The sequence below is a fragment of the Meles meles genome, chromosome 4 (assembly GCF_922984935.1).
Source record: "Meles meles chromosome 4, mMelMel3.1 paternal haplotype, whole genome shotgun sequence".
Classification (NCBI taxonomy): Eukaryota; Metazoa; Chordata; class Mammalia; order Carnivora; family Mustelidae; genus Meles; species Meles meles.
In genome coordinates, this window is record NC_060069.1 from 39,094,600 (window position 1) to 39,109,491 (window position 14,892).

The 14,892-nt window shown below is 41.6% G+C and overlaps 1 protein-coding gene across 4 annotated transcripts in view; it reads right to left on the reverse strand.

The window, feature by feature from the left end:
* Window positions 1–2,206: 2,206 nt before the first annotated feature.
* Window positions 2,207–14,892, reverse strand: part of GOLGB1 (golgin B1) — a 123,792-nt gene continuing 111,106 nt past the window's right edge. For all 4 annotated transcript variants that reach the window (XM_046001731.1, XM_046001730.1, XM_046001729.1 and 1 more), the window contains 7 exons: window positions 13,361–13,526; window positions 13,023–13,160; window positions 6,949–7,092; window positions 5,878–5,975; window positions 5,383–5,517; window positions 3,879–3,984; window positions 2,207–3,604 (listed from right to left, as the gene is read on the reverse strand). In XM_046001731.1, coding sequence (XP_045857687.1) covers window positions 3,470–3,604; window positions 3,879–3,984; window positions 5,383–5,517; window positions 5,878–5,975; window positions 6,949–7,092; window positions 13,023–13,160; window positions 13,361–13,526 — 922 coding nt within the window. In that variant the 3' untranslated portion in view covers window positions 2,207–3,469. The remainder of the gene's footprint in view (window positions 3,605–3,878; window positions 3,985–5,382; window positions 5,518–5,877; window positions 5,976–6,948; window positions 7,093–13,022; window positions 13,161–13,360; window positions 13,527–14,892) is intronic.

Here is a 14,892-nt window from a genome sequence, read left to right on the forward strand (position 1 = left end):
TCAGTTCCTTCTGCTTAGGCACTTTAAAAAAAAAAAAAAAAAGGATTAAATGCTTGTGGCCTAGTCTTTTGCAAGGCTCTGAGAGTCACAGGGAAGTTATAAAAAATGCTGCTCTTAGAGTTTATATCTGGTCAAGGAAACAAAACATTCAACCAGAAAACACAGGAAAGAAGGTGCAGAGGAGCATTCATGTCCTAAATAGGTGGGCAGTTATATATTGTACGGTAAAGAAATTTGTGGTAAAAATAATTTCCTGTGGGGTAATCAAGAAAGGCTTAATGGGAAAAGTGATTTTTATGTGGATTTTGAAGGGTAAGATTTAAAAAGAAACTCACTTCTACATTACCCGTAGCACTTAAAACTGGGATTTGCACAGATAGTCAAATAAACATTGATCAGTTGAATGATGGTAGAGAATAAGTCACAGAGGAAAGGCAAGACAGAAAATTTTAGATTGTTTAGGGGGTAGTGAGGAATCTGGGTTAACTAGTAGAAAGATTTGGATCTAGCTAGCAGAAGCAAGTCTGAAAAAAACGAGATAGTATCAGATGTTGGAAGGTCTTTGTGGCATTTTGTATTACTGTTCAGGATTTGCTGCTCCTGCCTTCCCTCCTGAAGTCAGACTTGCTCAGGTGACTCATTCTGGCCAATTAAGTGTGAGAAGTGAAATACATCGCTTTCTGGAGGAGACTTTAAAACCAGTGCAAGCTTTGCCATGTTCTTGTACCCACTGTTCACCAAGGCAAACTGCAATTCTGGAATGGCTCCTCTAGCAGCCTGGGTCACCAACTGAGGGTCCCCAGCTGAGAGTGACGACAACACAGACTAAACAGTAATCTTTGCTGGGTTAGCTACTAAAAATTGGGAGTGTTTGTTACTTATCGGACCTAATCTCTCCTAACCCTGATAGGGAATTCTGATCTGATTTGTTCAGTTTTAACTTCCCAATGGACTCAAGCAGAGACTAGATAAAAGTGGTCTAAGATACAGTGGACATGATCTCTGTATTAGAAATAATAAGACTTGTCACTTCTTAAGGATTCTCTGCCAGTTTGGTGGGGGTGGTGGTAGTTTATTTACTCATCTCTCCTACTTCATGACCTACTTTTTTTTTTTTAAGATTTTTATTTATTTATTTGACAGAGAGAGATCACAAGTAGGCAGATAGGCAGGCAGAGAGAGCGAGAGGAAAGCAGGCTCCCTTCAGAGCAGATGGCAGCACCAAAATTACTTTAAGGAACAGTCAATTTGTACAGGGGGATAAGACCTTTTTAGAAGATTTAGAATCCTAATTCAGTGTCAAAAATGGGAATAATCAGGGGCACCTGGGTGGCTCAGTTGGTTAAGCCGCTGCCTTCGGCTCAGGTCATGATCCCGGGGTCCTGGAATTGAGTCCCTCATCAGGCTCCTTGCTTGGCGGGGAGCCTGCTTCTCTCACTGCATCTGCCTGCCTTTCTGCCTGCTTGTGTGTACTCCCTCTCTCTCTATGGCAAATAAAAAAAAATCTTTAAAAAAAATGGGAATAATCGGACCAGATATTGTGACCCACCACCTTCCAGATACAATTCTCTAGAGATACCATAGAATTTAACGAGAGATGACATGGAGAAACCCTATCTCTCCTTAGCAAATGTCCCAATGTCATTTCTAATGAGACAGCGAGGTGTACAACAGAAATAGCACGGGCTTTGAAGTCAGAAAACCTTAGTGCAATTCACTTATTGTACTTCAATAAAGTAAGTTAGCTCTTCCTAAGCAGCAACTTAATATAAAAATAATAGTAATGCTGATTCTGCTGTATACCTTATTAGACTTCCCTCCCTCCACTCCCACTCAGAGGGATCCTTAGGGGCATTACTAATGTTTTCAGTATACACAGATAAGCATTCTCTCAGGCCCAGGCATGAACAGCATGAATCTCAGGCCCTAAGGCTCAGTTTGCTTGGCTCAATATTAGAATTTCCTCATTCCACTTCATCACACTGGGGTGTAGGGGCTAAGACTAGAATGACAACATGTAGCCATTAACTGGTGCTGGCCAGGGAGAAGGCAGCCTGAATAGGTAGAGTTCACTAACCCTGAATACAATCCTGGCTGACCCACCCCCCCATCCCCCTATCTACTACTTTCCTTCTCCAGCAGGCAAGTACTTGTACATGAGCACCCCTGTATACATCCATTCATACGCATGTACACACCACCACAATTTTTGATTCTGAAAATAATTTTATTATTTTACAGTTGTTCAGGAGAGTTCCTGGGTAGCTATGACCAAGAATTTGGTCACCACAGAACAAAGGATCACAGCAGATCAATCAGTCTACCAGTTTTCACTCTTCTTTGGATGGTAAGAGCAGGCAGGAAACACATCATGTGCATAATGAGAAAATAACCAGCAGGAAAGGGTGGGGAAGGGGCAGCAAGGAATAGGCATAAAAGGAATTCAGTCCTGGCTGCGACTCCCAGGCTTACATTTAGAAATTTTGTCTTCTCTATATTCACCCTCCACTTTCCTCAGCTCTTTATTACCACAGAGGGCAGATGACTACAGGCTGAGAAACTGGAATAACTGTCCCCAGTAGCAGAGTACCTGGGTACCACCAGAAGCCAAGCATGGTCATCAGACCAGTCAGATCCCTCCAGTAGCCGTCAGTGTCTCACCTAGGTCTAGCTCCAAGTATACTGCTTTAGGGCTCACATTCGAGGCACGCCCAGTTAACAGAGGAATGACAAGAAGCTGATTCCCACTGTCCATAGCCAGTTCTTCCTTTCAAAGAAGGGAAAGGCAGGGCCATTTACTACCTCAGTACACACGGGATCAAGGGCATACACGATAGGATCCTATCCTAATAGTCCAGGACCACAGCTCTAACTCCAGTTATGTCTGAGCAGCCAGGGAAGGAGACGCTGTCCTACCCCATGATCTGGCAGCCAAAATCCCTGGGGAGTTCTTCAGCTCACACCCTGTTTTGCAAGAGACCTAACCAGCCATTCTATGAGCTACTGTTCCCCAGAACTTTTTATGGCAGGTCCACCTTCCCTTTGAAGCAGGAGGAAATGCAAGGTAAACGAAGCAAAGAAAATATCAATGGAAATGATACTGGACTATAGATTATTAGGTTTATTAGAACCACCTTCTAAGCTGAGAGACATTCCTCAGCATTTTTTACAGGACCACAAAAAATCAGGGCCCTGCAAAATTTGAACAAATCCTGGGCTCAGCGACCAACTGTGTGGCCTCCTCAGATTACGCAGAAGTGTTCAGGCCTGGGCAGTAGAAGCAAGCAGACTTGCCGGTCCCTGCAGCTCTGCCCTGCGCTCACATCCACCTCTGTCTGTGCAGGCACTTTCTGTGGAGGGCTGGAGAGAGGACCTATGAGTGGGAAGACTGTTCTACTACAACTGACGGTTTTGATGTTAGAGGAATTCCAAGTTCGGAGGGGAGAGGTCAAAAAGGTGAGAATTCAGTTTATAGATGGCCTGTGAAACACAGAATGAGCAGGACGTGAACCATCAAGAAGTAGATGGCGGCTAGCAGGGGCACTCGGGTCCGGGAATGACAGAGTGAACGCAGAACCCGCTTCCATCCAGCACCACTCCGGGTCTGAAAGAAAAATCTGAAAGTCAGAGAGTCTTATCCTACGGAGATATGTCCCTTTCCCTCCTCCAAACACTGGAGGAAAAAGGTATCCCGAGAGAAAGTCCCGTCAAGGTCACTTGGCCAGTTCCACTAGGTTCTGCCAACCTTCTATACCCTTCCTCTCTGAGACGCATCAGTGCCTGGACTTCCACCTTCCTTTTCCTTGGCCCCTTGCCCTCACACAGCCAGCGCTTTGTGACAGTATAGTCTCCTCTCTTTATGTTTCTCCCCTTCTTACCCTTCGACAAGTGCTGCTCGTAAGATCTATCAGCAGTGCCTGCTCCTGAGTGCCACAGGAGCCAATGAGGGGAGACCGAGCAGAGTCCCAGTCACTGTGCTCCAACCTGTGTTGAGAAAGAAGAGAGTCATGGCTTGGTTCACAGCACAAGCAGCTGCTCAGGTGAAGCCTTCCCTGTCATCTTGCCACGTGATGTAGCCCAAGAGACTTACAGCAAAGGCTGCTCCCACAGCTCCTGCCTCCACACAAGAAGGGCACAGGTGGAGTGGTTTCTTTCAGCAGCAATAAAAGGTGAGGATAACTACTGGGAATGGATGCCTATTACGTAAGAGATGCTGGACTGGGTGCTGTGCATACATTTAACCCTCAGGTTTGACGTTGGTGTGACTGTCTTCAAAGTAAGGCTTAACGAGGTGAAATGTCTTGCCTGTTGTGGCTCAGAAAGTAAGAGGTAGAACCAGAATTTAAAACCCAGGTTTGTCTCTAAACCTCATGTTCTTTTTTTCTAATATAGTAGAGAAACATGCATTAAACTCTTTTTCATTTACTAAAGGCTGGTAGGCAAAGGCATCCAAGAAAGATTTTTGTGGCGTTCTTGGAATTAAACTGAATGGCAACCTCTACTGTTACCTTCTTCATTTTTGGCTGATTTGTTTAATACTGGAACTTCACTTAATGAAGAAGCTGCCCTATCTGCTCAACAGTTTCTCACAAAAACACAAACTCTATCAAAGGGGCTGCAGGTAACACAGCACATCTGATCAAACATTTGCCTGTAGGGATGCACTTTTTAATTGTGCTAGGGAGGGTGGAACTCTTCACTCCTCCATATAAAGGAAGGGATGTCCATTAGCCTAACACTCCTGGCCTCTCTTTGCAGGTCACAGAGTTTTCTCCTGTAGAGAAAGAACACTTTAATCTGATTTGTGAGTCTGGACGGAGAACTGACAGAGCACAGCCTCGTTCCCTCCTGCCAGTTTCCCTCTGAGAGCCAGGCTGACCGCACAGTACACCTTCTGTGTCTGTTCCTCTGGATGGTAAGCTTTTGGGGGGTAGCCATGACCAGGGACAGCACATCTGGCATGATGTGGGTCAGTATGTCAACTATACTATATACCTAGCCTATAGGCTAGGCCAAGGACAAATGAAATGTCTATAAATATTGGTTAGAATATTTGGCTGCTTTTAAATAAGTTCACTGAGTTGCATATACACTACAGAGTCCATGTGACTGAAGCTCTAACACGAGAATGGCAGTATGGAGCCCAGGCAGGCAGCACATGATTGGCTGCCTACATTTGCATTCTGCACTAGGGCCAAAGAGGACACCACAGAGGGGCTAAGGCTGGATTAATGCAGCTTGTCTTGACCCCAAACACGCTGCAGCACTCATCTCAAAATGAGAATTAGATCCTAATTACTCCCAAGCCTGGTCCCTAAAATGTGCCCAGTGTAATCAGAATGGATCAGAAGCGAACAGAGGCTATCCCCCACAGCCCTTTACCGCCGGATCTGCTCCTCGGCCACAGAAAGGGCAGTCTCAGCAACCACTCTTTGGTCTCGTTCTTCTTCTAGTAACTTCCTCAGTTCGTTCATCTCCTGTTTAGTGCTGCACAGCTGCTGTTGGGCTTCCGAAAAACTTCAAAACGAAAGGACAAAAACAGCATCAGTAGACAGCAGAACACAGTTTCTGATACAAGGGATTCCAAGTCTTCATAAGGTTATAAAGCAGAAAAATGTCTAGAAGTTTGTACAAACACAAAAAATAGAAAAAGTAAAAGATTTTAAAAAGGAATATTTTAAAAGCATAACTGTCGAAATAAGCTGCAGAAAATGCCTTAAGAGATTTTAGGGACTGAGTGCATATCTTTCATTTGAATACCATAGGATTAATGGGGTGGGTGGGTGGGTGGGTGGGGGTGTGTGTGTGTGTGTGTGTGTGAGTGACCCCTTTCTGTACACACAGTGCACGTGCCAAGGTTGCGGGCTGCTCCCCTACCTTAGTTGTGGCTCCCTCGGTTCTTCAGGATCACTCTTCCTGTGAGCTCCATTCTTTTCCTGGGGAGCTCCTGGAGCAACATCCATATTCAGTGGCCCCTAGGAGAATAAGTTTAGTCATTCAGTGATGAAAGCATTTAAGAAACTGCGTGGGCAAAATGATAACACACTGAATACCAGAGTGAATGAGACACCTCAGAGGGAGGAACAGTTCCCCATGTCATCCTCTTCAAGTGCAGAGTCAGAAATGAGAACCTTCTGCTCTAGGAGATTAACCTCTAACCTAAAACTCTAGATGTGGTCCCCGGATTCTCATTTTTTAATCTCTCCTTTTAAAAGCTGAAAGGCTTACCACTTAAAAGCTTATCTGCTGGGGGCGCCTGGGTGGCTCAGTGGTTTAAGCCGCTGCCTTCGGCTCAGGTCATGATCTCAGGGTCCTGGGATCGTGTCCCACGTCCGGCTCTCTGCTCTGGAGGGAGCCTGCTTCCCTCTCACTCTCTCTGCCTGCCTCTCTGCCTACTTGTGATCTCTGTCTGTCAAATAAATAAATAAAATCTTTAAAAAAAAAAAAAAAGCTTATCTGCTTGGCAGAGGCTCATGCATTTTCCAGAAGCTGCTGTGACCCTTCCCTTGTTCAATTCCACCTCCTTCTTCCCAGGCCTATTCATCTCCATAACAATTCTCACTCCCAGTCTTCTGCTCCACCACTCAACAGCCCCGCCTCTTTTGTTTCCGAGGGCCAAATCTTCCTACAGCTGGGCTTCATATGCAAAATCCACACTGTCTTAGCGTCAGGGTTCCAAAAGCCTCAGTCACCACTGTTTCCCATTCACTTTTTGATTTCTCCCCCACCATTTCACTGATGTTTTTCTTTCTCATCCCCCTTCACTCTTTGAGTTTTCTAGGTCTTATTCCCATCTCAGCAAATGCTCTCCTCTTCTCTCTGACTTTCTTCCATCACACCTAATTAATCAGCCTACAGCACCAGCCTCTTCTGTGCTGCTCTTTATGTTTTACCATTGCGCTCAATCTCTTGACACATTCCCTAGCCTCTCGCCAGCTTCTTGCTCACCATTTGCAGCTCCTGGACCTGCTTCTCCAAGACCGCGCAGTGATTAAAAAGCTCAGTATAGTGCTGCTGGTTCTCACGGAGACTCTGACTGGTATCGCAGAGCTGAACTGAAAGGGTGTTTTTCTCTTCGAGCAGTTGAGAGAACTGAAACAGAGGAAATAAGCAGTGCTTCAGAAGACGCTCCTGAATTTCAAACTTCTAATTGTTTTTAATATAAGACCTTTACTTCAATAATGGTAACACCAGCATTGTGTGTTCCTTGTAAGTGAGGAAACTCAGAATTTCCAACCAAAAGGGAAAACAATTCTGGAAAAGTAGTAGGAAACTTTATTTGTGGTGCGTAGTACACCAACTGGGAAACCAGAAAGCAGAACCCCACAAGCAATCCAAGGGCATAAACTATCCTAGGTATAAGAGGAGAAAGCATGGGTCCAAGATGAAGTTCCTAACAAAGGACTATCATCCTTAGAAGTCTATATGAGACAGAGCTGTCACGTAGAAATTCGTACAGCCTTAGTACTGGGCAGACTCTTCAATACTATAGAGTTACAAGTTACCAGGAAAGTAGAAAAAGAAACTGCAATATGTGGGTGGGGGAAGGGGCAAGAGAAGAAACCCTTAGGGGTGCCTGGGTGGCTCAGAGGGTTAAGCCTCTGCCTTCAGCTCAGGTCATGATCTCAGGGTCCTGGGATCAAGCCCCACATTGGGCTCTCTGCTCAGTGAGGAGCCTGCTTCCCCCTCTCTCTCTGCCTGCCTCTCTGCCTAACTTGTGATCTCTGTCTGTCAAATACATAAATAAAATCTTTAAAAAAAAAAAAAAGAAGAAACCCTAAATCGCCTGTGTATGTGTAAGAAACTACACTGGGTGCAGCACACACTCTCACAGGTGGAAATACTGTAATCACTCAAAACAGGACCTTCCTTTACTACCTGAGTAACATCAGGGTTTGTCACCTCCTGACTAAGCAGCCCAGGCCATCTCTTACCATGTTAAAAACAGGTATTATTTTTTTTTTAAAGATTTCATTTATTTACTTGACAGACGGAGATCACAGAGAAGCAGGCAGAGAGAGAGGAGGAAGCAGGCTCCCTGCCGAGCAGAGAGGCCGATGTGGGGCTCGATCCCAGGACCCTGGGATCATGACCTGAGCCGAAGGCAGAGGCTTTAACCGTCTGAGCCACCCAGGTGCCCCCAGAAGATTATTTTTTATATTGAGTGAAAAATTTTCCCATTGTAGCTCCTACCCAGTGATTTGAATTCAGTCCTCTAATGACATCACTTGTAGGCTGTCAAGTTTCAAGTTCTAGTTATGATTAACATCTGGAAACGTTAACAACCATAGAGATGTCTCTCCGAAGTACCTACTGCAGGATTGTATGCGTTATGTGAAGGGGAACTGGTGTAACTGGATGCATGTTCAATCTTTTTGTAAGTATTTTGGGTTAATATTTGTGTAAAAAAGTTGATGTAGGTTGCTGGAGGGGAAATGGGTGGGGGTGGGGTAACTGGGTGATGAGCATTAAGGAGGGCACTAATGTAATGAAACACTGGGTGTTTGATGCAACTAGTGATGAATCTCTAAATTCTACCTTTAAAACAAATAATATGCTATATGGTCACTAACTTGAATCAAAAAAATTTTTTTTTAAAGTTGACTCAATGTTCAGAGAGAAGAAGATACATTTTTTTAGATACTCTGACTGATTGGGAAGGACATCTGATGTATACATAAAACTAAAACAAGAAATCCCCATGGGGGGCACCTGAATGGCTCAGTGGGTTAAGCCTCTGCCTTCAGCTTGGGTCATGATCTTGGGGTCCTGGGATCGAGCCCCACATTGGGCTCTCTGCTCGGCAGAGAGCCTGCTTCCCTCTCTCTCTGCCTGCCTCTCTGCCTACTTGTGATCTCTGTCTGTCAAATGAATAAATAAAATTTTTATTAAAAAAAAAAGAAGAAGAAGAAATTCCCATGAGGATACTTGGCTGGTTCAGTGAGTTAAGACTATGCCTTCGACTCAGGTCATGATCCCAGGGTCCTGGGGCATTGGCTCCCTGCGCAGAGGGAGAGTCTGTTTCTCCCTCTCCCTCTGCCCCTCCCTCATGCTCCTGCTCTCTTTCTTTCTTTCTCTCTCTCTCTCATTCTCACTAAAGTAAATAAATACAAATTTTCAAGAAAAAAATAAATACACATGGGATAACAAAAATATTTGCATAGCCAAATAAACAATCAGAATGAATAAACTTACCTCTGAAGAAAAATTGACAAACAAACAAATGACAAACAAAAAAGAAATGAGCAGTGACCTGTCCAACATCATGTGGCTAACAGATGACAGACCAGGGCTCAAGCATGGTTCTCATTTCCAAGTCTAGAGCTCTACCTACTCCGAGATGGCATCCCAACTGAAGGTTCAGCAAGGGCAGTGAAGCAGGTTATGGGCTTTGGATGGGAGTATGAGCGTTAGTAAAGAAAAGAATATAAATGTTTGAGAAGCAATACTAATCTTAAGACAGGTAAATGAAAACTACTGGGTTCTGAGAGAGTAATATGATCTCCTAACAAACAAAAGTTAATTTTCCTGGCCACCAAATGGTACCAAAGAAACAAAAACAAAAAACCCCAAAACAAAAGCAAAAACAATCTCTCAGTATTGAAAAATACAACACTATTTTCCTTTTACAAATCTAGAGGAGAAAGGATAGCTCTGTAAAGCTCATTGGAAGCAAAATCCCCTTAACTGGAGAAATCTAATTGCTTATAAGCCACCCTCATATAAGCCACCTTTTATACTGTTTGCATTACTCTGTTTAGGATTAGACAGATCCTAATAGTTTAGGTGTTGGCAAACAATGATCCAGGGTCTACTACATTTTTTTGGAAACAAGGTTTTATTGGAATATGACCGCTCTATTTGTTTATGCACTGCCTACAGCTGCTTTTTTGACACAACCACAAAGCTGAAAGTAGTAATAGTGGCAGCATAGCCTACAGACCGAAAATATTTACCATAGGGCCTTTAAGGGAGAGTGTGCTCACCTCTGTTCTAGCTCATGAACTTTATGCTTCATCATATCTACACTTAAAAACAGAATAGGAGGGACTAACCTAGACTGCATTATATCAATAGTCATTCCTCTTCCGTTTTTAAGTTTTAGGTTATAAGTTTTTAAGTTTGCATTATATACAGACCACCAACCATGCTGGCAGAAATATATATATATACAGTCTGAGCATCCACAGAAAGAATGAGGGCGTGGTTTAGAGAGGAGCATTCTATGCTAATAGTCCATCTATAACAATCCCATTCTACGGCCCAAGAAGCAATTCTCCTAATTAGCTGGGACCCATTTAGAGTGAAGCTCTAAGCTCATTAGATGATATGCTCCATGAGGGGCTGCTATGTATACTAACATATGGCCAAGCTCATAGAAGGCAAATAATAGTTATTTGCTTGATGAATGAATGAATGAATGACACTAGTGATAGAGATGCCTAAAGGAAGAACTCTTTCACACCCAGAATCACAGTGACCCAAAGTAGTATTCACATACTTTAAGTGATATATATATATAGTATATCTCAATAAAGCTGTTAAAGAAAACATAACTTTATGACCCAAAACCTAGTATATAAATACATATAATTGAAACTAAAAGTTTCCCAAAACTAGACTCTTTACTATATATTACATAATTCCTATTTCAAATCTGTTTCATTTTGTTTTGTAAAAACATTACTTGCACTACTTGCAACAGTCCCAAACTGGAAAAACCCCAAAGTCCTTTAACAGCAGAATAGAGAAACTATGGTATATGCCTACAGTGCAATGCTATATAGCATGAGAATGGAAAAAATCACACAATCTACAAAACCATGGATGAATCTCACAATATAAATGAAGTAATGTAAGACAGAAGATATGATTCCACACATCTGTAGTTCTAACAGTGTAGCAGTAAATAGAAAAGGACATGAAGGACTTTTGGAGTTCTGGTATGTTCTGATTCTTGATCTAGGTGCTGGTTATATAGGTGCCTTCACTTTGCGAAAATATGCTGTGTATTTATGATTTGTATGCTTTTTATATGTTTTACTTCAATAAAACATTTACATTAAAAGATTTTTAGTTTCTATGCACTAAAATGACCTCCTCAACTACTAATAGCCCTAAATTTCAGGTTAAAAGAGATTAATAAAAGACAAATGCCCAGAGTAATTTACAGTGATTTTCAGGAGAGCAAATGTAACAAGGCTGAGATGAGATCTAATTATGGAAAGAATGAGAACTGTATAAAAGCTGCTCTGGGGACCCTTGAAAACTCCCAGACAATTATCCCAATAAAGGGTCTATAGTTTTATCCATTCATTTGGATCAAAAAATGTATTTTTAAAAATGTAAATTTTTCTGCCAAAGTTGAGTGTTTATCAGCTTCTGATACTTCAATGTCAATTAGCTAAATTTAACATCTAATAAATACCTTCTACATAAGCTAGGTACCATGCTTTTCCAAATATGTTATCATATTTATCTCAGAATGACCTCCTCCTAATACCTTAGGCAAATTACTTAATACCTCTGGGCCTTAGTTTCCCTATCTGTGATATAGCCTATCTTTACCATTTTTGGATCATAGATCCCTCGGTGAACTGATGAGTTCTCATGATGATAAACTTAAACACACACATCCCCATACACACAACAATTTGTATATAAATTTTTGGACATTCATAGCTTTCCTAACAGCCAATTTTTGTACTCTAGAGTCTAAATGACCTTTTAAATCCCTTCTCATTCTAACAGAATAATAATATAATGTAATAATATATTATATATACCTATAGATATAATAATATAGTAACATAACTGGGTTCCTCTGAAGAAGGTAGAACTAGGGAGGTGCCACTCGAGAATACTCTGGTCAGAGAGCAACAGGGAGTATAATCATTCATAAGTGGGGAGGGGAGGAGAGGCAGTGAACAGAGAAGAGAAGCCAGAGAATGAATGAGGAGAGAGAACAGAGATGTGAGAAGGCATCCAAGAATAATTTTCTTTAATCATGCCTTGGTGAGACTGGCTCTAGGGACGAGACGGCAAAGTGGCTTTTCCATATAGAAATACATCCCAGGGGTATTACACGTAACTGGTGAATTGTTGAACACTACATCTGAAACTAATGTTGTATTAAGTATTGGCTAATTTAATTTAAATTTTAAAAAACATTAAAAATAAAAAATTTAAGGGATGCCTGGATAGCTCAGTTGGTTAAGCATCTGCCTTCAGCTCAGGTCTAGATCCCAGGGTCCTGGCATCAAGTCCCACATTGGGCTCCTTCCTCAACAGTGAGCCTGCTTCTCTCTGCCTCCTGCTTGTATGCTCTCTCTCTTTCTGACAATTAAATAAAAAATATTTTTTAAAATTTTTAAGAAATTTTTTTTTTAATTAGAAAGGAAAGGAAAGGAAAGGAAAGGAAGGGAAGGGGAAAGAAAGAAAGACAGACAGACAGACAGACATCCCATCTATCCCACTATGCTTCCTTATAGTGTGTGGATGAGCATGGCTGGGATTTGGGAAAAAGATGGCTTCTTTAGTTAAAGAACATTAGACACCAGTGAGGAAGCCTACAAATGAAGTGATGAAGAACAGACCTCTCACCTCTATCCCTGCTATCTAATCACATCTGAAAAGCTTTCTTCTTCCTGAGACATTTTACTATTGCACACTGGTGAGAAACAGAGAGGAAGGTGTTGGGAGGATTTGTAGGGAGATACCTTAATATTACTAACAAGGAGTACAATGCTGGGGAGCTTCCTAAAGGAGTTGGATTTTTCTTTTTATTCTTACTGAATAGATTTCTTCAAATCATTCCCAAGGATGCTCCAAGGATGAGGAAAAGGAAATGGCCCTGTGTCCAATGCTTTGGGGGGAGCAACCCAGACTCCCACGAAAAGTAAATCTTCTGTATCCTGAGATATGCTACAGCTACAAATTAGGCTTAATCAGTTTCTACTTACCTCCCGGCTTCTGGTCATGGAAATAAGAAACTGAATTCCATTCTAGCAGGAAACACTTACCTTGCTGTTTAGTTGCTGAATTCTTAATTCTTTTTGGTGAATTTCCTTTAGGCTGTCATTGAGCTGAGTCCTAAGAAGTTCTGTCTCATAAACTAGGTTTTGTGATCCATCTAGGGATGCTGATGTCTCTGGGGATGCCTGCCAGGGTACAAACACTGATGAAATTCCCTCCTAATGCTGTTCATGCTTAATCCCTTCCCTCCATGAACTCTGTCCACCTCATAGAAATCACAAGACAGCTTGCCTAAGAGTGGCAGATGGACATTTGGCTTGCAGGAAGCTGATGCTTCCTGGGTGGTGGTTACCTCTGAGTAGCAACCAGCACTGAAATTACCCACCTGTCTTTGGTACTGTACTTTGAGGGCCTCAGTCTGGGAGGAAGGAGATCTCAATTCCCTCATAAGATTCTGCAGATGACTGAGCTGCTGATCTTTATCTGAGATAGCCATAAGGTACTGTTCTTTCATTCTCCTCTCCTGGGTTTCCCAGGAGCTCTTTTCCATCCTACAAAACACATAAAATAATCAAAGGCAAAAAAATACTTGTGATACAGAGATGAATAATTACATATTCAAAAGAGTATTATGGGCTGTAGAAATATAGTAAAGAAAATATATCACCAGAGAAAAATTTTATTATAAATCGAACTGTAGAGCAAGATGATGAAGTTGAACTAATAAAAGGATTTCAACTGGCAGAACTGAAGATGATTTCATGGAAAAGCATTCCAGGTTCTGGGAACATACTAAACAAAAGACACAAAAATGAATATATAGACAAATAGACATACTGAATTTTGGAATTGTACCTGACAGTATATAAAGCGGATAGGGTAGGAAATAAGGATAGAGAAGTGAGGTCAGATCATGTGGGGCACTGAGTCGCATGCTAAATAAACTTTATTCTGTAAGCAACGGGAAACCACTTTCATTCTTCAGAAAGGTAGTGCCAGATGCAGACTAACATCATAGTTACGAAAATGCAATGCTACCCAGAGCAACTTACAGTGTTGAAGGAACTGGATTCAAACAATGAATCTATCATAAATGAGGCATGAGACCCTGAGTAAAACTTCTTAATCTCTCTGAACCTCACTGGCAAAATGGGAATAAACTATTTATTCCTTAGGATTATTCTAAGGATTAAATGATACACTGTATGTTACATATCAAACACAGAGCCTGACATACCATAATCATCCAAAAAATATGAGCTGCTGATATTTCTATTTGTATTCACCAAATTTGGCCAAGAGGGAGGCTTCTGTTTGACCCCAGCTAATTTTTTTTGTAGTACTAGGTAAAACTGTGTCTCTGACACATTCTTTAGTTCTGCTTCTCTCTCCACTCTGTCTAAAAGAGCTCATTAGGATTATAATCAAATTCCTGCAGCGTCTCCTCACTTTGAATAGTACCCATGTCTCTATTTTTTCCAACAGTACAAGGTTTTGTTTAAATTGCATCTGACTTGTCTTTCACTCTAGAAATAAGGCAAAACGGTCCCTTCTTTTCTAAAGGCATATACTTGTTATGAAATAACCCTGCTTTGCTAAGTCAGTTGGATTACAGCCAAAACTTTTGTCAAAAAGAGAGAGCCCAAATTTAGAAACTAAAAAAAAATTGTATTACAAGTAATTACATGTATTAGTGTATACATGTATTTGTAAATACACGTAATTTGTAATGTAAATGTATTATAAAATATAAATGTATTTACATGTATTACATGTAAAAGGCACAGGATTTTCAACACTTCCTTTGATATTTGTCTGTGAAAAATGAGCGAGAACAATTAGAGTAGAATGCAGAAGAAAGATCGTAATTTTCCATAAAAGCTTCAAGCCGCCATTTTTCTGGAAGGTGGTCAGGGT